This window comes from Abramis brama, assembly GCF_963993115.1.
Source record: "Abramis brama genome assembly, chromosome: 17".
NCBI lineage: Eukaryota > Metazoa > Chordata > Actinopteri > Cypriniformes > Leuciscidae > Abramis > Abramis brama.
In genome coordinates this window covers 32,379,974-32,407,258 of record NC_139979.1, presented here as the reverse complement: position 1 = coordinate 32,407,258, position 27,285 = coordinate 32,379,974, and the positions used below count along the sequence as shown (strand labels likewise).

Here is a 27,285-nt window from a genome sequence, read left to right as displayed (position 1 = left end):
TGAGGGGCTGCTGGCTTATACTTTCGTTTTTTGTATTGGTTTATTTATTTATTAAAATATTTGAATGTTCGCCGGTTCCCGCCTCCTTCTTCTCATAACAACGAACCTCGGTATGTGGTGAATATTATTAGAAATTATCTAAATGATGATGATGATGTAAAGTTATGGACAGGCAAATAGGCTGGCTTGAACATTTTATATGTGCACAGGTGATGTTAAAATAGCACTTTTTAGAGCTTACTGTACATCATTTTACACGGCACATCTATAGTGTAGATATAGTAAAGCTAAAATGAGAAAGCTTCAGGTGGCATTTAATGATACATTAAGAATTTTGCTTAAACTCCCAAGGCAGACAAGTGCAAGCCAAATTTCTAGTGATGTTCCTACATTGCATGCTGTGTTAAGGAATTATCTATCTATAAATTACAGAAACGTCTGTCTGTCTGTGTGTGTGTCTGTTAACTGCATATCTCTCGAACCGTTAGTCCAATGGATTTCAAACTTGACAGGTGTCTCTCTAGGGGCACGAGTAAGTGCAGTGCCAAGTTTGACGTTGCTTGGATGAGAAATGCTAAAGATATCATTAAATATATAATTTTTAAAAGATTGTGGTTTAAAAATAAACATTCTGACATTAGAGGGTTGTATCGGTCAAAGAAGCCCCAAGAAGGTTGTGGTTTAAAAATAAACATTCTGACATAAACAAGTCAGCTACACTGTTTACTTCTGAATATTATAGTTTGGTTCCTTCTGAATATTATAGTTTTCTTTACCAAGAAACCAACAATTACAAAAAAAACTGATTTTGCACGGGCACTTTGCACTGCTCCCTGACTCGACGGATGTGGATGTAATTCATTGTGGATGTAATTCATATTCATTTGTGGATGTAAACTGAATCTATAAGTCAGCTATGCTGTTTACTTCTGAATATTATATTTCATTCTGGTGCGCTGAACGTTATCACTACTGTGTAATAGTAGCCTATGCTATTCACCAACTAAACATATCCTATTCAATGCGATCACTGTCTCTTTCACGGGCATCATTTGTAGTTGCCTATTCACAAGCTGTTTGCTCAAGCATAGCGTTTTCTTAAATATATCGGTAAAAGAAGCACTTAGAAGGTTGTGGTTTAAAAATAAACATTCTGACATAAACGCTCAGTCAGCTACACTGTTTACTTCTGAATATTATAGTTTATCCACAGCCATCATTTGTAGTAACCTAGCCTGCTCCCTGAATTCAATGCGTTCACAGTCTCTTTCACGGGCACCAAACCAACAATTACTAAAAACACACACAAAAACTGATTTTGCATGGGAATTTTGCACTAGTATATATAATTTCATGTGTCGATTGGGTGACTGGAGAAATAATGGTCTTAAATGATCCTGTATTAAATGATACAATAAAAATTATTTTGTGGTGAAGTAAATACTACAGGGAAATAACAATGCTTTACAATGTAAAAACAATTACATGAAAAAGTTAGTTCAGGCAAGAATTTTAAAAACTAAGTAAATTCTATATTAGTAGGCTACTCAATTCAAGCGTGTAGAAATGAAAGCGTAAATATCAACGTTATAAAATTAAGTAAAATTACTCAACTTTTCTGATACTGCACTGGGCCTTGAATAATTAATGAGGTTGATTTTTCACTGTTTTCCAGCTGTATTTACACTGTTTCATCATTGCTTTTGTTGTTAGGATTAGTAACTTGCCATTTTGTGACATTTGGAGTTCATTTTCTACTCATAATGACATATTCAAACACAAAAACATCCATCAAATGTTACCGTCATTGTGTATTGTCTACCAAGTATTGAGGTCTCTGCGTTCAAATAGCATGCAACTTCTGTCAAGAAGATATGGTGTCTTACATGATATTTATTGTATTAATTGCCTAGATGTCTCTAAGTAAAGCATATACTTTAAAAGTGTGGTTTAATTCAACATTGTTTGAGTGAAATGTATTGCAAAGGAAACTTCAATTAAATAGATATTACTCAACCTTTTACTAGCCAAGTTAAAATGACTTTTCTTTGTTAACTTAGTTAAGTGGAGATTACTTAATTCCATATGTGAAATTTACTTAAAAAATATGCGTCTGAAATTTATATAAAAACTATTTGTGCAAAAACTTGACAAAGAAAAATTAAGTAATTTTTACTTTTTTTTTCTTTTCTTTTTTTTCCCAGTGTATTCTTCCTGGTTCTGGAAGCAATGGAACTCAAGTTTGTATGTTCTTAAATAATGTTGGTGTATGTTATTCTTTTCTTTCTGTTTCTTTTACTTTGTGATATGGACCTAAGGGTCTGGAATAAAAGATAGATAGATAGATAGATAGATAGATAGATAGATAGATAGATAGATAGATAGATAGATAGATAGATAGATAGATAGATAGATAGATATGAGCTTATGAGTTTAGAGTCTGTGAGTTTTGACAGTCATTTTTAGGAAAACATTAAGTCGGATCAGTTAGAAAAGATAAAGCACACTATCAGAACAGACTGAAGGTCTGAGCAGAGTTTGCTGGTTGTAGAGTTAAAGCTCTAGGAGGAGATACAGTCTAAAGTTTGGCTCAGAAGAAGAAGAATAAGAAGTTTATATAGTAGATCAGTAAGTTGGCTTGAAAAAAACAACTTAATTAGGGGTTATTGATAGGTTATTTGTTGCATCACCATAGCAACAGTGCATTGATCAAGTGGCGTTCTTGTTTGATTATTGATTGTTTGGAGGGGGAGGACAGCTGTGCTTTCTGTTCTCTGCATCTCTGATCAAAGAAGGAATTCATTTGGTTGCTGGAGCTGGATCTACACACGCTCAAATACCCGTTATACGACAGACCTGATAGTTATTCAATTAGCAAAACGCAATATGCAAACGAGATTTAATAAGGGTTATGACTGATAAAAGAACGACTAACATCTGGATATATCCTATACATTTGCGCAATTTTTTAACAAGCTAACCTTTGGAGGAAGTCAATGGCAGCACAAATTACGCTATTCTATTTTTAGTTTCGTTTGATTATTATTGTGATAATAATATTATTTGATTATTATTGTAATAATAATCACACTATAAAAATTGATAGTCTAGCCTACTCTGAAATTGTAAGGCTTCCTTAAAAATCTGATTTAACCCGAAAAATAGTTTAAATGTTTATAGGTTGGTTCGGTGATGTTAAATATATTTTTAGTTTGAATTAAACCAGTTAATGCAGATGCTATATTTTTAGGTTACCACTTTTATTTTTCAGTGCATCATCGCCATCTTCATCATTTCATCGTCAATATAAAACCCGTGATAATGTCGCATAAAGAACGAAAGATGTATCAAATTCAAAAGATCGATTAGCCTACATTTACCTGATCACAAATTCATTGTGATCATTATACTGATCAATAATACTGTGTGAAATTAATCATAGGCTATTGAATAAATAAGGTCGGTGGATGACAATAAACTATGTTTTGTTTGTTCTGCGCATGCACAAACATCATACGGAACAATAAACTTTTTCCACAATGCTATTGTTTAATAAACAAATGAGAATATTTCCGAATAGCATAGGCTACAATTTAAATGTTAAAGCTGCATTTCTTGTAAACACGATGATTTTGTAAAGTGGTGCACATGAATCCTCAACTAGAATCTTTTGAATGTTTGGACATTAAATTAGTTGTAGCCTAACTCTTTATTTTTTGGCCGTAAGATAATTTAAAGGCTAAAACTTAAAGTTTTGGTTTATGCTTTGAAGATGCAATCCTTCTACATATGTTTAAAACAACGGTCCAAATGATCAGGAACTGCAGCATGGCTTTTTGAACATGTTGAGAAACATCTTATTTAGAAACATCTAAAAAAAAATCAAGTTAATGAAACAAACACACTGTTAAGAATTATTAAAAAATATATCGCTATGACATATTAGCCTATAGCCACGTTTAGGCTACATGCACACCGATAGTAGGCTAACTCCCATAAATTAGCTTAATAAAATACGACTCATATCCTCTCATGCAGTATTTTGATGAGAGCACATTTTTTAAAATAATTTCTTGGGTCAAGATAGTGTTTACATGCCGGGCGATATCGTTGTAAAAGACAAAAATCGAGCTTTGCCGATCGGTTTATGCTTAACCTTATCCGATTAATGGAAAATGGGTTTACATGACCATATGCATTGTCGGCTTATTACGCATAATCGGCTTGAGAACGTGCATGTAAACCTTTTCCAAAGTGTCAAACGAACATGTAATGTTGGGTTGTTGTGGTCACCTTGGGGGCCGTGTGGACGAGTTGGGGGCCGGACTCTCTCTGTGTGATTGGTCTGTTTTGGTTTGAGGTGGGGGGGATTTGGGGGGGATCCATTGAGGAATGTGTTGGTCATCCTGGAGGGGAGAGTGATTGGGAATCACGTGGACTTGACCGAAACTGGGAGAGTGAGAGAGAGAGAGAGAGAGGGTCGAGCATGAGAAGCATCAGTACAGAGCAGTGACCGATCCTGAGAGATCACCTGGAGAAACGAGATTTAACGCAAACATCCCGAACTCAACAGGCACAGAGTGGAGCCCATGGCAGAGGGTATGGCATTTTAATTTCGCGGTTCTGGCCCTCTTCATCAAGGTACACCAAGGTGTTGCTTGTTTAGGGGACGTGGGGGGCTGGGGGTCCCTGCATTGTCTTTCATGTTTCCGTGTGGTTTCCCTCGTGTACTCGTGTAAGTGAGGTTATCGTGGAGCTCCTCTTTGTTTTTGCTCCCGTTTCTTCTTGAGTTGTGAGAGTGTGTTTTACATGAGACTTGAGGAAGGTTTAAGGCCCGTGCTGGTCGCAGAAGGGAAGGATTTCATTCCGCTCACCATGGGTTCAGATTTACAACAGGACTATCCAGGTGAAGTAGCGAACAGGGCGAGAGTGTTTTCTTCGTCGGGTTTCACCATGTTAGCGCACGTTTGGAAAGTCTCCATCACTTTGGAGAGAAACACCTAAAGAGCCAGCATGTGTTGCCAGTGAGACCAAGAGAGCATTATTAAAGTAATAGATTTTTTAAATTGATATAGACCTATAATATATCAACAATTACGATGTTTGCCTAGTTGTAAACAAAAATAATATCGAGAACTCAATTTTCACTAGTTGAAATGTTAATTTGTTATATCTGGAATGTATATTATGTTCAGCATGTAACAATGTTCAGCATGTTACACTTGTTATTTCTAATATCTGAAAATGTATTTCTGATATCAATAATAGGAGAGTAATTTAAGATATTTAAAATGGCTTTCTTAGTAGTAACAATCACATTCATGATATCAGAAATTAACATTTCAATTAATGACAATCGAATTATTGATATCAAAAATGAAAAAAATAATAATAATAGTTGCAATTCAATTATTGATTTCAAGAATAGACATTTGCACTATTAACCTTGATATCAAAAAATATGATTTTTATTAGTAAGAAACTGTATTTCTGATATGTGAAAATCAATTCTTGATATCAACAATTGAATTTGAATGGCAGCCTATGGTGACATTTAACTAGTGAAAATACAATTACAGATATGAAGAATTTAATTGTTGATATCAAGAATTCATATCCTGGGAATGAAGAAAAGTCAAAACGGCTTGCCATTCTAATTATTTCCTATTGCACTATAAAACGTCAGCATGTTCTGATGTAAATTATTATATATATATATATATATATATATATATATATATATATATATATATATATATATCCTGTATATATAGTAATAATACTACATTGTTATTCTGCTTAAATAAAAATGTGTTTCATGCTACAGTTTACCCACTTTAATCGTAAACGTGCAAATATGACCCAGACTAAAATGGATGTTTGAGCTGTTTTAACTGAAAGCAATCTTACAATATGTCACTGCCATTGTTTTGTGTCAAAATGCACACCAGTAATGTTTTTTTTTTCTTCTTTTTTCTAAGGCACGTTTATAAAAGCTACTGAAATGCCCTAATTGAACGAAGGCCTAATCCTGGCTTAATCTAAGATCTGTCTGTGAAACCAGGCCTAAAATAATTTGTCTTTTTTTTTTTTTTATACAACCACTGATGGTTTCTAGGTCATTTTGGGCAATTGTTTTACACTCTTTCTGTTATATTCGAATTTAGAAATTTCACATGCCCACACATGTCCGCATGCATTTATTTCCCCTCTGATGGTAAATGTAAATGGTTTTGCAGGAGGGTGTACGAAAACCGAGGAGGAGGAGGGGCAGGCCGCCGAGGAAGACCCTCAGTCCTACCATGGTGTGGGTGTATGCAAGTGGTTCAATGTTCGGATGGGTTTTGGATTCCTATCTATGACCAGACGAGACGGTGTGCCTTTAGAAACTCCAGTTGACGTGTTTGTCCATCAGGTAAGTGCTGAGAAACATATGCACAACAGGTTATTTAGTTTTAAATCAGCTAGATCAAATAGATAATAATGTTTAGGTCCCAATAATAATGTTACCAATAACCATTAGTAACCAATAACCAACCCATTAGTTCACATCACCCTGGTTCCCTCAATAAAAAGCGGAAGTGGTAAAATGTGTTTCTTTTCTGGGCTTTGGCATAAAAAAAATATACGTTATCCCTGCAGCTCTATTTCAATGGGTGTTGTATTACCTTTTATGCTTTGGAAAGCCAACATCTGAAATCTAAAATGTCTTAGTCTGCTCTTAAATGGCAAATCCAATCACTCCTGATTGTCCAAACACTAGGCAAACAGATTCACTGCCCAAAGTATTTGAACTTCTGCAGTAATTGCATTGATCCACCCTGGTATGGTTAGTATTTCTCTCTCACCTCTCATTTCCCATGTAAGTGCCATGTCTTAAAACAATAGTCTGGCCTGTCAGCAAGAGCACTTTAAAGGAGGACCCCTTTAATCTTGTTTCCTGTCATAAAGTCATTAGCCACAGATATGTGGAGAAACATTTAGGAGCCCCTTTGTACGAGTGACCAACTGGGTGGCCATTTGTGTCCCGAGAGCTGCTGTGACTTCATACAGACCAGGAACGTGCAACTTCATTTAGTATTATTCGGCACATTTAGCATATCACAGTCCCCATGAACAGCAGATTAAGAGTAGTACTCGACATGTTGTACATGCCTGTCAGTGAGCAAACTGAGGATCTGTCGAGGGGCTGACTGGGCTTTTCAATGGCCAAAACTGATGGAAGAGCCAGATGTTTTATACAATACCTTTATTTACAGAATACAACTTAATGATATTATACACATGCAAAATTGAGGTTAAATGGACATTTGTTTCACAGAGTATAAACTCATTAGAAATATTTGAAAACATGAAATGTCCATTAAACATAGACAAAGTAGGAACTGACCCAACGGGTCAAGTCACCTTTATTTATATAGGGGTTTTCCATGTCAAATCAACCAAACTTCAGAAACTTCTCAAATTTTAGATTTTGTTAATATTTTTGATATTATAAATAGTGATGAAAGTCAAAATATTAAATGTAATGGATGTATATTGACTGAGTAATCAACTATTTTGTAGAGGGGATAAAAATGACAATTTTCACCTGAGATTTGGAGCCAAATTACATGGGGGGGTAAAGGACTTTAGAAATATGGCAGCATCATTATATTATAATTACACAGAAATTGGTAGGTCTATTAGTTGTGAAAATATGTTGACTTTAGCAATCTATGCCAATGCTGACCGAGTCCACAAGTTTGCATGCCTGTAACTCAAGAAGTATATAAAAGATATCTTAATATTTTGCTTTTTAACAAACATTTCTTTTGGCATCTTCATTTTAAAGGCCCTATATAGTTAAATCCCAGAGATCAGATTGTTTCAAAGCATCTTCACAGTAATAAACAGGAAAATAATAACAGAATTAATGATTATGCAAACTTCATCAAATACAAGACAATTAAATTCTGCTGTAAAGCAGCTCTAAAAACACAATAGTGTCATTTTCAGCTCAAGTCAGTTCAGTGTTGATTCAGTTCAGTTCAATAATGGTGGAAAGTTATCCAATTATGAAACAAGTTCAATTCCGCAATAATTAGCTCTACAGAAGACGATAGTGGCATTATTCAGCTCAAGTTTTGTTCTCATCCAGTAGTGTCAGTGCGGTCATCACGATAATATCACTGAATGTTAGGTGTCTTTTAAAGCCCAACTAAGCAAGCCAAAGGCGACAGTGGCCAGATTCATTGATGATCCACGTGCTGCACACACGTTTGGCCTCAGCTACACAACATTAACTCCGCTGCTGGTCTTTGTGAGCGCAAACAAAAGAAGAAGAGCGTGACAGATCCTTTCTGTATCCGTGGCGTTTTGCTTCTTATTATGTCAAAACCTGCTTACTTGTGATTTGTCCATCACCTAATGGACCATCCATGTCCATACAGTACAGATCCAGTCGACATGCTCTCTTCTTAGGGTTTTTACTGTAGGAAGGGCTTTGAAGCGTGTCAGTGAGATGTCAGTGGGAGGAAGGGAAATTGGGGGTTGGGGGTCACACGTGTCTAGGGAAATACGTTAACGGTCACTTTGACCCCCACACACAATGGACGTACTTGAAAGGGAACACCGCATCTGTCACAACATAGTTGTAACCAACAGCGTTTCCTCAAAACAAGCACTACTACAGATCCTCGTGGGGCCGTTTACATCACATCATTAAGAAGACCTGTAATACTAGTCATCTGAGGCCGAATGATCCACTGATGGTGTTTGATACATTTAATGTGCAGAACTATCTGCCTTATTTCTTAAAATCCTATATAAAATATCCAAGAGAACTAGAATACTGTGACGATTTCTTAATTCTCAGCTAAATTAACTAAGCTGCATAAACTCTAACTAATAAATGCTTGTGCTCGATGGCCATGCTTTTTATTTATTTGGGGTTTCATGGAAAATAACACTTTTGTTAACCAGGAATAGACAAACCGATTATGTTCATTTGAATTTTAATATAAAAACCCTGTCAGCTTGAAGCTTGAATGTTTTTATCTTTCCTGCTGAAAATAAAAATTGTATGCATTTTGTCATTAAATTCTCTCTTAGTATAATATAAAAAAGCTCACTCTCATTACTGTAATACAATAATAAAAACCATCCTGTCCTGATACAATGGCTGTTAAGATGATTTAATTAAAATGACTATCAATTCATTTCAGGACACCTAATATTACTTTACAAACGTATGTAATAATTTCTGAATTACGGTAATGAGAATGTATGTGTTGTTGTTGTTGTTGTTGTTTTTGCATAACTGTAAGCTATTGACAGTTGGAAGAGGGATATAAGATGCATTTCACAGTCATGAAAATAATGCTAACAACCTCACTGGTCATATGCAATATATTTTTTTTTGTAAAATATGACCCGGAGATGTTTCATGAGATACTAGAAGCTGTTCTTCTACTTCTGCTCGTCGTGTTTATCAACACGATAAGGTCTGCAGTTGTGTAAAGCATTCACTGTATGACAAAACATTGCTGCCATTGGTTGGTGGCAGAAGAATTTGAAAGGCAACATTAAGAAGAACAGCAATGCATTTGCTTTAATGCATGAATGCAGTGGCATTCTGTGCAGACGGTAGATTTATAATATCTTGTACTTCTAATAAACTACAAGGTTATTAGGGGTGCACCGATCCGACTTTTTCAGTCCCGATACCGATACCGATGCCTGGGCTTTGTGTATCTGTCGATACCCGATACCGATCCGATACTATAGTTGAATTAATAATAAACTGTATACCTTCCACCTTATACCTTCCTTGAAGAGACTAAAGGCACCAGACTTTACTAACTAAACATAACTAAGACAAAATAACAGATGTATGTAATGTGTTGAATTCTTATTTATTTAAAAAACAATTGTGCATTCAAATCGAAAATAGAATATAATCAAACTTCTTTAAATAAATGTAAAAAAAAAAAAAATGTAGCAGTGGAAACAAAAAAACAGTGTATTGGTCAAACATACAATAGTAATCTGACAGTTTCCAAAAATTGTAAACATGTAAAAATATAAAGTGCAAAGTCCTGCAAACAGGAATTTAAAATGCAACATAGCAGCTGTACCTGAGAATAAAAAAATAAAAAGTTGGTCGAACAACAACTTGATCACACATACAAATAATAATAACCAAACATTGTAATGTAGTGCAGTGTCACACCACCATCACAAACATGACCTGTGAATGCTCACCTAATTAGCAATGGCAAATTTAAATGTCAGTTTTAATTATCATTATGTTTCATATTTTTAAAAATGAAAACAAAAAGAAGCAGGGTTGTGTTTTATATTTCGTGTTGTTATAAATATATGCAGTAAAGATAATCAATGTACGCGTTTGCCTGAACCACATTTATGTGGCCATTAATATGTTTAATTTTTTTTTTTTAAATGAAAAGAGGCAGAGTGGTGTTTTATAACATACTTCGTTTTATTGTTGGCTAAAATATACATAAAGAGATGACCGGAGTAGCCAGAGCGAGCTGAGTGACGCGATCAAGAGCGCTGCTGTTCCATTTGCAGAATAACCGGACTCGCATCCTCTCGTCCTCGGGAGTTCGTTCTCCAAAGTCGAACTTGGCAAGTCCGAACTACCAAGGACGGACGCAAGTCCGAAGTTTGCGTACTTGGTATTGAGAAACGGCCTCTGGCTCGCTCCATGTTGCTTCTAGCATGCGACACACGTGAAGCTGAATGACGTAGGTTCTGCTGCGACGACAAAAAAAAAAAAAAACCTGGATCGGCCCGTGGATCTGTTATTTTTTCCGATCCCCGATCCAGCTATTTTATCAGTATCGCGGCCGATATCCGATCCTAATATCGGATCGGTGCACCCCTAAAGGTTATCTATGAATATGACTTGTAAAAGGCTTCAAATTTCAGTCATCATTCACCCACCTCATGTTGTTCTAAATGTATGATTTCCTTTATTTCACTGAACACAAAAGGTGAATTGTTTGAGGACTGCGCTGCTCGCTCTGTTGAATGCGATGACAATAGGCTTTCAAGCTTCAAAGAACATAAAAGTGGTCCATACTCTTGCAATATATTCTAAACCTTCTCAAGCCACTTCTGAAGATTGAGTTGTGACTTTGATTAAACATTGAATTGTTGAATTGACAATAAGAATAAGAACATGTATAGAAAAAATAGAAAGGGTGAATTTCCATTCACATCGACTTTAAGAATTATTATTTTTTATTTACCATCAAAGAGAGTAAGGCATCCAATGAGCGTGAGTAAATGATGGCTGAACTATAGTGCGCTGTAGCGATCACATATTTTTTTGTTTTAGGCCAACTCATAAGCTTGCATCACCCTGGTTCCCTTAAAGTCCTGTGGTGAAAATCCAGATTTTAATGTTGTTTATATGTCTATGTGGTGTTTTTAATATGCTTTAAGACAAGCCATGTGTAAATTCATAAGTCGACAGCATTGCTGAGTATTTTCTCCTTAAAACTGCAGTGAACCAAAGACAGTCTCAAAAACACGCTTTGAAATCGCTGGTGTTTCTGACGTCACAAACTACCTTGTAACCAATCAGATCAACGTGTGATCGTCAACCAGTGGATCTCTGAGCTGAGTGAGTGAGTGGAGGCGGGGCTCATTTGCATATTCATTGAACCGCGTATACTAATGAGGCAAGGGTGTCGAGTTACATTCAAGCTATTTTAAGGCATGATGTCATTTTGGCGATCAAAGATGGGTTTTTAAGGAATAAAATGATTGAGTACAGGGGGACTTTAACAAAAAACCAATAGGATTTTTGCATTTGCTTATGGATTATTGCAGAAAATAAGCTCTGTGACCAACAAAAGTTTATGATTCTTAAATTTTTTGTTCATTATGATAATCTTTGCAAAAGAGCAATTTTTATTTGGATTTTGAAGCCTGAATACAGAAGTAAAAAGCTAAACATAAAGGCTATAAACTCATTTCACAATGACGTTTAATGTCCCTGACAGCCTCAGAGTCCATTTAGACATGATAGACAAGTAAAAGATTTAAAATAATCACAAGAGGGTATTACTGATGTATTCAGGCATTTAACCAAACACCCATTGACTTCAGGACGATGGAAGCGGAAGTGTTAAGATGCGAAGCTGTTTCCAGGTTTTGGCCTATAAAAATACTTCATCCTTGCAGCACTATATTCCTTTAAAGTCCCCCTGTAGTAAAATGTATCCCTTAAAACTCATCTTTGATCACCAAAATGACATATTTTATCGTTTTAAAAATAGCTTGAATGTAACTCGACACCCTTGCTTCATTTAGTATTTGCGGTTCTATGAATATGCAAATGAGCCCCGCCTCCACTCACTCACTCAGCTCAGAGATCCACTGGTTGACGATCACACGTTGATCTGATTGGTTACAAGGTAGTTTGTGACGTCAGAAACACCAGCGATTTCAAAGCGTGTTTTTGAGACTGTCTTTGGTTCACTGCAGTTTTAAGGAGAAAATACTCAGCAATGGTGTCGACTTATGAATTTACACATGGTTTGTCTTAAAGCATATTAAAAACACCACATAGACATATAAACAACATTAAAATCTGGATTTTCACCACAGGGGGACTTTAAATAATTAGTTCAGGTACTACATTTACACTTTGCCAAGAGCATGTTCGCCCTCAAGCCAAGCAACCATTTGAAGAATTTTTTGGGATCCCTGCCACAGCATCCTTCCCAGCGGTCAGTGAGTGAGACGTGTGTGTGTGCTGTGGGGGGATGTGTGTGTGTGTATCAGGAATGCTGTAACCTGGGTCGGGGGATGGTGAAGCATGGGCTTTTCACACATAAATCAGTCGCTTTCTCTTTCATATCCCATAAGAATGCACATCACACAATCACACGTACAGATACGCACAGGGCCGTTTTAAAATCACTGCAGTCCCAAATTTGGGCTGGTTAGGGGGGTTCGGGGGGTCCCCCCAAAATAATGTAGATTTTTCTGATCTACATGTGCATTTCAAGACGTTTGAAAGACAAAAAAATGATTAAAAGAAATAGCTTTAAACCCACGTCAGTGGGCAGTAGATTATTTGTCAATACATGCTCTCTCCTAATTTCCATTACTCTTTCTTTTTCTCTCTCAGTCTCATTATCTTGCCATGTCTCTTTCCCTCCTAAAGCTGAGCTTTGACTGATAGTCTTTTCATTTTTGTCTGTGTCAGTCAGTGAAGAAAGTAAACTGACATTTATATGTTTTATGAATCATTTTCTTAGCCAAGTTAATTTACTGAAGGCTATGAACACTATAGGTTAATAAGTTTATAAAATGTATTTACAATACGAGCACGTCATTATTAATCTCATGCCTAATATGATGAACACGGCTTTGTTCATGTTTCTTGTCCTCTCACATTGCCAGTTACTACTTATTACATTACATGAATCATGTAAATTATAAAGGCCTTTTTTCAATTCAAAATGGCAAATTAGACAAAAGGTTTTTAGTTTGCCATCTCCATCCTAAAACAGCTGTCAAATATGACGTTTAGTTTAGCCACATACATTTTATCGCACTTTATGACCATTTACTGAAGCGCCGGGTTGCGCTAGGATTTGTGCCTGTCTACTTTGATTTGATTGGTCATCTAAAATATTATAACTGCTTCCTTAATCTCACAAAAGAATTAGTTATAAATCTGTTTTTTATAGGGTGGGAATCACTAACTGTATGTTGTTTAAGGTACTCTGGAAGTGTTTATTACCAACCTTAACAAGTCTGTGACATGCAGAAAACAATAAATACTTCTCATTCATTGCATCTTTTTATCGTTCAAAACCCTTTCATAGACGCACAAAAGATCTTACATGTTTTACCACTCAAGAACCAGCAACATAGAAATGAAAGTCTTATCTGTTTTTGATTGATGATAACGATGAAGACGACGATGACAAGGATAATGATGTTGAAAGTTCATCGACCACACTATAGGAATCAATGTCCAAGAATGCAAATCCCAAATCTTCCCCAGTGCAAACATTAGTGTTGATACCAAATCACAGCAAACCAGAAAGTTACAATATTTTGGCATTGATGAGCGGTGTTCTTGGTGATCTTGGTGCTGTGCAATATCCTTGCAGCACTAAAGTAGTGTTAATGTGATATTAGGCAATTATTTCACAACATTTATTATGTACACCTCAGAAAAATAGCGATCATGGATGCAGTGCTCTCTGGGTCTTTGTGCTTCAATACTGTCCTCTACATTAACACCAAACACAGTGCTGAAACCAGACGCTTACAGCAATCTCTTGCCCTCTGCATGTAATTAATTTAGTTTCTAAATGAATGTGGATTTGGTGTAGTGGCAGTGCTGAGAATGTTTTGCTGCTTTTCTCAGAGTAAACTGCACATGGAGGGTTTCCGCAGTCTGAAGGAGGGCGAGGCGGTCGAGTTCACGTTCAAGAAGTCCTCCAAGGGTCTCGAGTCTCTGCGGGTGACGGGTCCTGGAGGAGCTCACTGTGTGGGCAGTGAGAGGAGACCCAAAGGCAAGAGCGTCCCGAAGCGCCGAGCCAAAGGAGACAGGTGAGTCGTCTCAGAGCTACAATACGACCATTCAAATATTTAGCTGCAAACAGTCTTTGTACAGCAGTGAGTTTAGCAGTGAGCTAAAGGGCCTTTTCCTCTTTGTGAAGCCCCTTTCACACAGCGTGTTGATCCCGGGAAATTGCCGTAAAATTGCTAGAGTGCCTTCTGTGTGAACGCAAACACGTCCCGGGATTGATACCGGGTTAGGGACCTAGTAAGATTGCCGAGATCAATCTCGGAACGCGTAACCAATGCCGTAAGGCAGTGGTTCCCAACCTTTTTTTGTCTGAGACCCCCTTTTTCCCAAGAAAATATTTTAGGGCCCCCCTTCACATTTAATTATATTATCGCTCTTGTAAGCTTGCAGCAAGGATGACAAAATATGTTGTTTTCAAACAAACGGTATGTTTACTATAACTAGATATGTTTATGCACAAATAATAGCCTATAATATTGAAAATACAATAACAAAAACATCAGTAGGCCCTTTGTAATTTAAAAACGTAATTGTAATTTAAATAAATTGGCCCTATTTGAAATGCAATAACAAAAATATTCACACTGGTGTGTAGGTAAAAAAAGAAAAGAATATAGGCTATTACTAAATGACTGCTGTCTGGGACCTCAATACTTGCATGTTATTTGTGAGGCTTTATCAATTTGAGGCTTTATTTTTGATGCTTTTGGCGCTATAGCGAGCGATAATAAACTTGCGTTTATTAACAGAATAATGCGTCTTTCGGAAAAACATTGTAGCCGGAACTACTTCTCTCTGTGTACGCCTATGACGAGTCACGCAGGTACTGGGCTACTCCGCAGCGGCAGCGATCCGAACCAGTGTAAAATAGTCCCAATGTAAACACTTATTATAGGTGTACCATAGTGGTTCAGGATAAGACAAAAACACGGATTGGAAAATGGATTCATGATGTACTCGCTCATTATATAAATGTTGTAAATTTTGAACAGAAAAAAGTTAAGGACTTTTATTTAATTGCTTATTGCTCAAAACTTTTCAAAATATGAGGCGACCCCCCACAGAGCTCGCTGAGGCCCCCTTGTGGGCCGCGACCCCCCTGTTGGGAACCGATGCCGTAAGGGGTATTTTGTTGCTCTTAGAAGAAAGTTTGTATTCGTCATCAACAAAGAAAGAACGAAAAAATGTCTGCAAACTAGAATGAAGCCGAGACCAGGAGCTCCTTACTGTCCGCACTGAAGCTGAGAGCGTTCGCCAGCTTCGTGGAACGGTACCGCGATGCGTTAGTGTATGACGAATCTGGAAAACAATGCTTGAGCGTGGTTTCTCGAGATCGAAAGCGCAGATCATCAGTAAACTTAAGACGCTGCTTAAAAAAATCCACCAAGTTCACGACTACAATGGAAAGAGCCGTAGCGGAAGATTAGACTGGCTCTTCTACAACACATCCTGACGTCACGTGTCTTTACGGGATGTGTGTGAACGCACTCACAGATTCCGGAAAATCACTGGCAGTGTGAATGAACCAAAATCAAACGATCCCGGGACACATTATCCGTGTATTTTCCGGAATCTCCGTGTGAAAGGGGCTTTACTGAGAAACATGGGTCTTTCTTATCAACAAAAATCCAGTTGCTTTATTTTAAGTCTTGTGCCATTTGGATGCCTGGTTTGAGTCTCAGGAGAAAGTGATACAAAAGCCATTTTAAAAGGTATACTTTAGTATCTTGTTTACCCCTAAATGGTGCAGAAAACGGTGAGAAAACAGCAGTTCAGAAAGCATCTGATCATAGTGATGTGGATATGTTTGCACCAGCTCTGCAAATCAGCGGTCAAGACACGTCATGTTTATTTATATAGCACTTTATACTGTAGATCGCTTCAAATCAAGCAGCTTTACAGTATTAAACATGAAAAACAGTGTCAGTGTCTCTTTCAATTAGAAGTACAGATTCAGTTTCTATTTTAAAGCGGCTCTCCAGTGAAGTCAGGGCCTAAAACTAACTTTTTGCCAGTGGTCGGTGACTTAAGACATTTTACCAGCCATAACATTGTTTTTGCAGAGGCAGTTATGACACCAACATTTTAGATACCAGTGAAAATGTAACATTTTCAGGTACAGAAACCTAAAAAAAATGTAAACTAGCACTGCATATTCTTCACTGTATAAATTAAACATAGATTAATCCTTATTAAAGTTATTCAGTCAAGAGCAGTGAGAGATATTTCTGTCTTTTGATGTTTGATAAACATTAAGGACACAGACGGCAGCAGGTAGGCCTGTATATTAGGCTGCTGTCACTTTAAGACCTCATGCAGGATTCAATATACTGATACACATGCATTTTCTTTCTCAACTGTTTACATTCACTTAAGACATGACTGACTATGTTTACGAGGATACTCGCCAATATGGGCATTTTCAAGCGCAAGAAAGTTAAAATCAGTATTCGTGCGCAGTCTGAGGCACATTTCGGGTGTTTGCGCACAGAAAACTTCCCACAAATCGTTTAACAAATTGAGTTCCCCTTCGCGTCTTCTTAATCTTGAATATTTCAGTTGGCAAGGCTTAAACTTTCGTGATGATGCTGCACTGGCCTGTCAACTGTCCAGATCATCGTTCACGTTTGTTCACGTTCATGTTCTCACAACATTGCATTGCTAGAATTTATAAAAACGTTACCGGCCAACTGGCGATTGACACTGTTTCACATACTCGCCAACACTGATTTTTACTTGCATTTGGCAAGTGTTAATTTTTGGCCCTGAGTGTAGTCATGTTTTTACTTGTATCTGAACAGAAGAAATGAATCGTAAAATATTTTCACATCAAACAAGGAGGAGCCTCAGAGCCACACCTTCCTATTACATCATCACCACGGACCAATGGCAGTGCAATGGAGTTTACCAGCCGGAGCGAACTTTTCTGGAAAGTTCAGAACTCCCGAAACAAACACAAAACAAACTTTGCTTTGGCCGTATTTTGTTTAAAATTACGCCACACATGTTCGTTCTTCGGTGCCTTTAGAGTGATTTAAGTGATTTAAGAAAGATGCCGCAATGGGTTCAAGTTGATCACTCAATTTGGCAAAATTAGCTTGGTTTGGCAGTGACATTTGTGCGAGCTGTGCTTCATATATCGCTACAATATTGACAGTGGACCGGTTTGACTGCAAAATGTTGCTAAAATTCAGATATGTGACCACACCTTAAGACTTGCATTTACTGTCAAACCCTGCTTCTTTTCGGAAGGCATTTCAGGGCCGTAAATATTTTCCACTAGCCGGTTTGGCTTTGACGTTGAATCCTTTTATTGCTACCCTGCCAGCATATTTGATGTGCACATGCAATTAATGAAACTGTTTAAATAGAAAAAAGCAAAAATTAAATCTCATGGAAAGGAACATTTTTTACAATGACCTGATTTTTGATATTTATCAGCATTTATTGCACACGTAAAAACAGTCACTATGTTATATTACATGTAGAAATAGCTAATCCTTTAGGTAACGTTTGCCTGTTGTCACTTCAATATCAGTGAGTAGTGCTATAGTGTGTGTGTTTGTTTTAGCAGCTCATAAGGGAGAGCCTGAAGTCCCTCTCTGTGATCTCTCAAAGAAAAAATGTGTTTCGGTAATCTCCCCCCTTCCTCCACCTCTGCCCTCGGTTAGGGCCGTCGATGTGACCCGGATCAATAACTGGTTAAAACGCCTGGTCACTGATGCATTTATACCTGATGGAAATCCCCCAATCCTGAGGTTGTTAAAAAAAATAAAAAATGCTTACAACTGAAAGCAACTTTCAATTTTAGCTACAAGGATGATCACCCAGTTTTCAATTTAATTTGCAAAAGAATTATGCCTCAGAATTATTAATCATTCCATTTGCATACATAAAGCGAGGGATTTATTCCAGATGGATGTTATAGATGTATGATTTGGCCCAGCGGTCAGTCCATTCTGATTATTGTGAAAGACTCTGCGTCGACAGTATCTTCACGCAGATCTTTATAACGGTCTTGCGTTCGATACGTCCCTGGAGCGCGCTGCCCCTTTAAGAAGGTCCAACATCTGTCCATCATGATTATTCATCAGCTCAGTGGACTAGCCTCATGTTTTACTGAAGCAGCCCTTGTGAAAAAGAAGGAGCATACTTTTAAAAAGAGTGCTTACTGCAGAAACAATATACTTTAAAAGAATATACTTAAGTGTGCACTGAATGGATTTTTTTTAGACACTTAATTGCATGTTATTTAAAATTAAGTGAAAATATATTGTAGTTTATATTTATATTAAGTGCTTTTTTGACCCTCTTAAGTAGGACTTACGTACATCTTTATATTTGATTTCGTAATTATTTCTATTGTCTTTAAAAAATATGGTTAAGGTGAATGTACTACTGACAAGCATTTATAGTAAACTAAACTATACTTTAATGTAATTTCTTTTGAAAGTTGTATGACATGTACACTATATTTTTAATGAGGAAGTGGCGGCTCGATACATTTAAAATATATTAACTTTAAATTTAATATTAAACACACTACAGATAAAATTATAATCAAGTACTTTACATGTGCTTTAGTATGTGAGTAGATCAAAATAATTGTATTTACTATATATATATATATAGAGAGAGAGAGAGAGAGAGAGAGAAAAAGTATTACTACGATTACATAATTATTACAAGATTTGAAGATTACAATATTCACTTTCATTACAATTAATCACACTTGTTTTTCACACGCCAGAATGAAGTGTGAATGTCTTACACACTCAGTTCCTGCTTCGACCTCAGGATGTAGAGAAGACGCCGCAGATTATTTAATTGATAACAGATGAAGGTGCCCGAGAGGGGTCAGGGGTCAGCATCGCCATGGAAACTGCATGTGTTTAGGGACTGGGTGGGGTGTTTGGGGGTTAGGGCTGCAAAAGGTCATAGTTCATAGGTTGCTGCTGCAGCTTTTCCCGAACAAAGGCCGTCATTGGCTTCTGCACGCGGCGCCGGCTGTCGGCCCGTGCCACACTGTGCTGATGAAGGCCTCGGGTCAGTGCCTGTAAACCCCCTGTGCCCTGCGGTCAGTCGCCCACATGACCTCCGCTGAGTGGACATCAATGACCCAAACCAGCCCAAACCAACCACCCATATGCCACCGGGAGCTCCTTGTGTCAACTCTGACAGCCTGGCCATGAATTGAACACTTTCACAATACACTTTATTAGAGTAAAAGAGCCACGTTTTATTTCCATTGGAAATTTGGAATATGTGCTCACACAGCTCAGCGAACTTTAACCCTCATATTTGATACGCAAAGGCCTCTAAATACATGCCTTCTTTTGTCTGATTGATAGTTCATACTTTATAGGATAATTGTAAAAACATCAGGGCCCGTATTCATAAAGAATCTAAGAATCCTCTCAGAAAACTCTTAATTTAGCTTAAAAACTTTTATGTAGGAGTCTTATCTTAAGAGCGATTCGGGACCGATCTGAGAGCAACTCTGAGTAAGGAAAATACAAAAACTTTTATCTTAGTGAGGAGGCGGGGTTGACCCCGTTGCTATGTATGACACAATCTTTTGAAGACTGTGATTGGTTGGTTGTCCAAGAAGGAAAAAAAATAGTGATTTTAAGTATAGGGTCTATTCTAAGCCTTCACTTTGAACTTACATGCGTAATTTTTCCTATTTGATCGTTCTCTCACACACACACACACACATTATATATGTGTATTATAAATCCTTTTTTTATTTACCATGCTGTTAATTTCCTATAAGGTATTTGATTGCTTAGAATGATAAAAATTGTTCCACTCTTTCCAGTTACACTGATTGCTGGCATGTCTATTTAAGTGGTGGTTTGAATGTTGGTTTTAATGTATCAAACATGGAATTTTCCCAGTTGCCAAATATCGTAATGTAGTGATTACTTTCATTTCAGGCGCTATGGCATTTCTGCGCTGTGTTGGAGATATTAGCGTGTCTCTAAAAAGATCTGTCACAAACATGATCCCTGCACAATCTAATATATAGCTTCTTATTAACTCACTGTCATCCATCGTCTGCAACACATTTCTTCTCCCTCTTCGTCTTTCTGTCATGTTCTCCTCTGCTAAAGAAACTCTTAAGCCTCTTAAAAGTCCTCGTCCGTGCTCCTAACAATTTTGACCTTAAGACCTCTTTTAAGGGTTAAGATGCTTTCTGAATTACTTTTTTCTTTACTAGGAGTTTTTCTTTAATTTTAAGAGTAAACGCCCACATTTCTACGAATTTTCTTAGAATTTTGTCACTAGGAGCTACTCTTTGCATTAAGATTCTTTATGAATACGGGCCCAGGTCTTCAGTCTTTTTGCTGTGAAATCTTTTCTGATTTTTATTAAGTAAACGAATAACTTATATATTGTTAGTAATATGTCAAGATGAACACTGGACTGAAGCAACGTACTGTAGGCTTACTTGATTATCCATACATCATTTATTATATCATGTTAAAATGCATTAAAGATGATTCATCAGGCTTTTGAGGAAAGTTTATTAGTTCATCTCTCAATCATCATTGTATTGTATTGCATTATATTTTAAAACTACAGATCTTTGATTTAAAACCAAGCATTTAGATATTATCTTACTACAACATATTATTGTCAGATATAGAGGGACAGCTGATATTTATATGATTTTATGCAAGTTGTCTATTGATTATTTAACATTAAAAATTTTTTGGCCAAATAAATATTAGCAACTGCACCAAATTACGTATTTTTTGCTCAGTTTGAGCCTCTGAATAAAACTTTTTTTTCCTCCTCAAATATGAGCTCCAGATTCTCACTATATCATGCTATATGAATATAAGCCATAAAAGCCACACACACACAAAAATCAATATCTCATGAAAATGAACATTTTAGAAAGGCCTGCTTTTGGATGGTCACCAGAAGTTTGTTGTACATGGAAACACACTCATTAACTATTTTATATGCCCCAAACTGTTCAATAAGTTACGGAGCCCTTAAAGTAACGGACATGGTGATGAAAATTACGTCAGTGCTTTTGTGTTCTCTCGCAGTTGTTTTGTGTTCCCCTAGAAATTCTGCATTCGCTCGCAAAGAAATCAAATGTTTTGCGTTTTTACTTTTTTCTCTATCCCAATTTTTTTTCCCGCCACCATGTCCCTTTAGGGCTTTGGAATTCTGTAAGTCACTTTCACTTAAAGGGCCCTATTGTAACGATCTGAAACGCAAGTATCAAACGCGAAACGCAATTAACTTTGTGGGCGGATCTCTGGAGCTGTTGCTGTTATACCGGCCCGACGCAAATCTAAAATGGGTTGGTCTGAAGTAGCTTCATTATTCATAGGTGTGGTTTGGGCGTAACTAAATAACCTCTGAATAACGGCCACTGACTTTAGACTAGGTTTTTCCTGGTCTGTGGCGAAATTGTTTTCTGAAACTGCAAAACAGCACCAGGGAACGTTTGTGCCGGAACACGCCTCCTCTTTTCGCTGAACCGCCCCGGGGAGCGCAAGTTCATTCCCTAATTTACCGACGTGCGTCTGTGGAGAGAAAAGTCCGCTGTGCATCGGGTGCAAAATAGGAATGATACATGCAGTAGGGGTGTAACGGTTCACAAAATTCACAGTTCGGTTCAATACGATACACTTGTGTCACGGTTCAGTACGTTTTCGATACAGCAAAAAGAAAGAAATGGCAGAGATTTTTTTTATTTTTTACTTTGAGCAATGATGGAGCTATAATTGACTCTTCTTAGGAGCATATAAAACAAAACGGCTCCTTGGAAAAAAATGAAATGTAGCCTAATATTTAGGGCTGTAATCTCCCAGTCGATTATTTGGTCGATACGTTCTTGCTCGACCAAAATTCTGATTGGTCGATTTTTTGCCGCGTTCATTTCATTAGTTTTTACCATAGACTATTTTTTTTTACAGTCTATGGTTTTGCCGCGTTCAATTCATCAGGTGGAACGCATTAATTACTAATGGGGGTGTTTTCAGAGCACCCCTGTTTCACAGGTAACAGTCTGTCTTCAGAACACCCCCTTGTTTTCACTTCTTTTGGATTAGCCCAACCCACTGGAGAAGAGAGACAGACTGAAGAAAGTAGGCTACTAGGTTTGCTGAATATTATTACTTTATCTGGTTTGTTTAATAAACATTCTTTTTTATTATAGTGGACGTGCCTTTTGTGTTTAAGAGTAAAAGCTTTAAGTTAATAGTCTATTCGTGTCTCAGCCGCGAAGCTGAGCTCCTATGGTCAGCCTCGCTCTGTGCGCGAGCTGCAATGAAATTATAGTGTCTGTCAGTTATTATAATACATATGACAAAAACAATTGTCTAAATTATGTTGCATATTCCTCAAAAGTTCTTGTGATGATATCACTAGTTGACAACATAGTACTATTTTCGGAAATCATAGGCTATAATATTGCGCGCAGATGCACGTGATGCAACGCTGCAGAGCCGACAGACTCGTGTGTCAGACTCATTTCAGTGCAAAATAATTACGTCAAAAACGATTTAATATACTGCAAATAGCCTACTAGTTTTTTATGTTTCTTTATAATTCATTTAGGCGGACAACAAGGCTACCAAGTACTGCGCACAGTCGCAGCTAATTAATTTAACGCTTTTTTTCCCTAACGTCATTTTTAGTCGATTTTTAGTCGAAAATTTCAGGACTTTAGTTGACCAAGATTTTCTTTGGTTGATTACAGCCCTACTAATATTGTAGTAATTATAAACAAAGGTCTATTTTTAGTTCAGATTAACATTTGAGGGCAGCAATTTTATTCATAATGTCAAAATAAAACCAACGTAATGTTACTTGAAAGCATTATAGCCTACTATTCCTGCCAAACTTCCATGGTCGCAGTTAGTGTTACTACAGTAAATCCAGTGAATGTTGCTGATCTGTGGACACTGGATAGTTCATTCATGGCACAATGTTTCTTCCAGGTTTCCACGTCAGCGCTGTTTGATCCGTTAATAACAGAGAAATGTGAATGTTTCTCACTAGATCTCGCAGAAATGTTATTACTTAAGTGGCGAATTCAAATGCTTTCTTTCCTGGATCTCTTAGCGCTGTGTAGTAACAGTGTCGCATGATCACGATCGGCTCGCGCTGCACTGGTCCAAACTGATAAACAGTCCTTCAACCACACAATAACAAGCAGCTCAGTTTCGTTCCGCTTACATTACGTTTGCCATTTGATGTTGGGCAAAGTTGTCTCTTACTTTATGAGCGCGCTTGCCACGCGCGACCCGCCTACAACGAAATTTTGGTCGGCAGGAAAAATTATCCAACGAACCGTTCGGTTTGAAAATGCGCACTGAACACCGAACCGAAAGCCTCGTACCGAACGGTTAAATACGAATACGTGTACCGTTACACCCCTATGCGTCGGTGTAAGTCAATTGCGCTGGTGCAAGATAGGGCCCAAAGGGTTAGTTCACCCAAAAATTAAATTTCTGTCATTAATTACTCTCATGTCGTTCCAAACCCGTAAGACCTTCATTCATCTTTGGAACACAAATTAGGATATTTTTTATGAAATCTGAGAGGTTTCCGATTAGAGATGCACCGATTGATCGGCTGGTGACCGGAATTGGCCGATTTTCACGTGATCGGCCGTGACCGGCGACCGGCCGGTCAGTCTGACAAATGCCGATTTTATGCTGGTCAAATGCACTCGGGCGCCGCATGATTAACATCGCGCAACATCAGCATCACACGTGCACACGGTACACACATGTAGAAAACCTCGTGAATTACGTCCGTTCAGACCGCAAACGCGTATTTTTTTTCGGCGTGCATGTTAATCAATGAGTGCATTCACAACGGGAGCAGGAGCAGCGCGTGAGCGTCAAGCAGGAGCGTCGCGAGCAGTGAAGCGCGTGTTTCGGCGCCGAGTCCATTTGCTGCACTGCTCACGCTCAATTAAAGGGAAAGCACACTTTTGATGGACAAAATAGCCTAAATAGGGTTTCACCAAAAAAGTGCCCAAAATGCACATACTTTGCGTGTTTTAACAAGAACTAGAGTAGGCTATGTCAGAAAAGAAAACGAAGACTAATATTTATAGAAAATGTACCCATTTAAACTTGTTTTATTATTCAGTTTGTACAAGTGATTGCAATAGGCCTGTGTGTGTGTGCTTTGAGAAATATCTTTATACTGCAAGGCTATATTATTTTATTTTTTATTTATATATTATTTTATTGCCATTCCCTGTTTTCATACAGATGTTTAGTTTGTTAAATACATATATAAAAAAATATTGGTTATTGAATGTGAAAAGGAAATGGTTCTTCCATAACACTGCACTTTAGATGTGTGTGAACTATGCAAATTGTAAAATGTTCTATTACAGAAAAGATATAAAATAAATATTTGTGTGTGCTGTAAAGTGGTTAGAAAAAATGAAATCGGAATCGGCTAAAATCGGTATCGGCAGGTCAAACTTAATGAAAAATCGGAAATCGGAATCGGCCCAGAAAATTGTAATCGGTGCATCTCTATTTCCGATCCCTCCATACACAGCAACGTCATTGCAAATTTCAAGGCCCAGAAAGGTAGTAAAGACATCGTTAAAATAGTCGAACCACTGGAGTCACATGGACTATTTTAACAATGTCTTTACTACCTTTCTGGGCCTTTAAATTTGAAATAATGTTGCTGTCAATAAAATGCTGTCAGAAAGCTCTCGTATTTCATCAAAAATATCTTAATTTGTGTTCCGAAGATGAATAAAGGTCTTACAGGTTTGGAACGACAAGAGGGCGAGTAATTAATGACAGAAATGTAATTTTTGGGTAAACTAACCCTTTAATTAGTATTATTCTTATGGGGATTGCTTTTAATCACTAATACGTTTGCGATTATAATTTTTCCACAGGTGTTACAATTGCGGCGGTCTGGACCATCATGCCAAAGAGTGCAAATTGCCTCCCCAACCCAAAAGATGCCATTTCTGCCAAAGTGTCGCGCACATGGTTGCCAACTGTCCCGCCAAAGCCCAGCAGTCGCCACAGGGCTCTCAGGGAACATCTGCGGGCCTCAAAGTGGAGGAAGAGGAGCACAGTCATTCCCCAACACCCACCAACTGAGAAAACCAATCATATCACACTGTACTGGAAAAAACTAATGCATAATGCTGCTGTTGGAACTTCCTCAGGTCTATAAAAGCAAAGAATGTCACTTTTTTTAGCGGTCTAACACTCAGGAATAGAGCTGCTCTCAGGAATTTCAGTACAGTGTTTGGTGTATTTCTGCAGTGGTTACCTCATATCTCATGAAGTCGGCGATTGGTGCAAACGTCTTATTCTTACAGATGATTGACTGATTTGAATGTTTCTGGTATTTCTTGATGCTTTTATGAAAATGTTTTGGTGGTGGGTTTGAATTGGGGATTTTGGCAATTGCCAATTTTGCAATAGACCGTCCTGATCACCAGGGACCGAATGAATGTTAAAACCGCTGACGTGGCTCTAGTAAACCAGCGGCTCTTTTTACATGTGTCCAAGATCTGTCACTAGTGATCTGTGGTTATCTTCAGAACAATAACACGCTCTATTAGACATGAAAGTAAATAATCAATCACACTTTTATCTCTAAGCTTCAGTCCACAGTCAAATCTCGGCTTGATATTTGCTATCTGGTCTTAAATGCTGCTGATCTGTATGTTTGCGAGCGATATATTTTGTTATTTGTCTTTGACAATTGGCCTCAGGGGTTTTCTTGGAGAGAGATAGAGAGAAATAAGTTATTCTTCTGAACAAATGTTGCCCATTGAAGACATTGGCTCCGTTCTCAAGCTTGCCTGTATTGTTTTGGAATGTATTTAACAGCCTTTTACTCCCATTTTACAGGAGGAGCTGAAAGACTTTAAAGCATATTTAATATATAGATATATGCATACTGTTTATGTAATCCAATTATTATCCTTTACTTATTGTATTTATTTATAGCAACGTGTTCTGCATCTTCTCCACAATGTAAAAGAGACTCCGGCTCCTACCTCAAGCTTCTCAGTATTATTTCCGAAATACCTCAACCATCATGTGATACTGATGAGCTTTATTTGCGTACGGTTGTTTTCATCGCACTGATTTCTTGCTCTGTGCAGTTTCATTTGTGGAGCATTGTGATTTCTCTGTCTGTACTAAAGACGGCACTGCAATCAGCCTCATCTGACAGATTTATGTTTTATCCTCAGTCGCTATTTGACCTATAAATGCCTTTTACGTTAGCTGTGTTGAACCATGACTCTGAACTCAGGGAGTGTATCAAGCATGATTTCACACGAAGTGATACGAATGATATTATTTTATTATAGTCCCATACTATCATGATTAACTTTCTGTGATTTGTGGATCAAACGGGAATGTAAATCCTAACTAGAATGCTGTGGTTGCCTCCTCCTCCTCCTCCAAACTGGAAACATTGATGTTATATCTAATCCATTCCTTTATGCAATTATATTTCAGTTCTTGTTTTTATAGTATTTAATAAAATAAGGTATCATACAACGGTTTGCACCATTTAGATGTGCTAATGCTGTTCTTGACTATGTTGAACTTGGGAATCGCTTCTTGAATGTAATGTGAAGTTTTCAATGGTTTTTGTCATCCAATAAATTTAGTGGAATGTGAGAAAAAATACTGGTTGTGACTTCTTTCCTCAATGGTGTACATGTTTACTTT

The 27,285-nt window shown here is 37.4% G+C and overlaps 1 protein-coding gene across 1 annotated transcript; it reads left to right on the top strand.

The window, feature by feature from the left end:
- Positions 1-6,134: 6,134 nt before the first annotated feature.
- lin28aa (lin-28 homolog Aa) lies at positions 6,135-25,689 on the top strand (the record flags this gene model as incomplete). Its single annotated transcript, XM_084088477.1, has 3 exons — positions 6,135-6,415; positions 14,405-14,589; positions 25,479-25,689. Exons 1-3 carry the CDS (start codon positions 6,215-6,217, stop codon positions 25,687-25,689), a joined length of 597 nt encoding a protein of 198 aa, XP_083944603.1. The 5' UTR covers positions 6,135-6,214.
- Between the last annotated feature and the right edge of the window lie 1,596 nt (positions 25,690-27,285).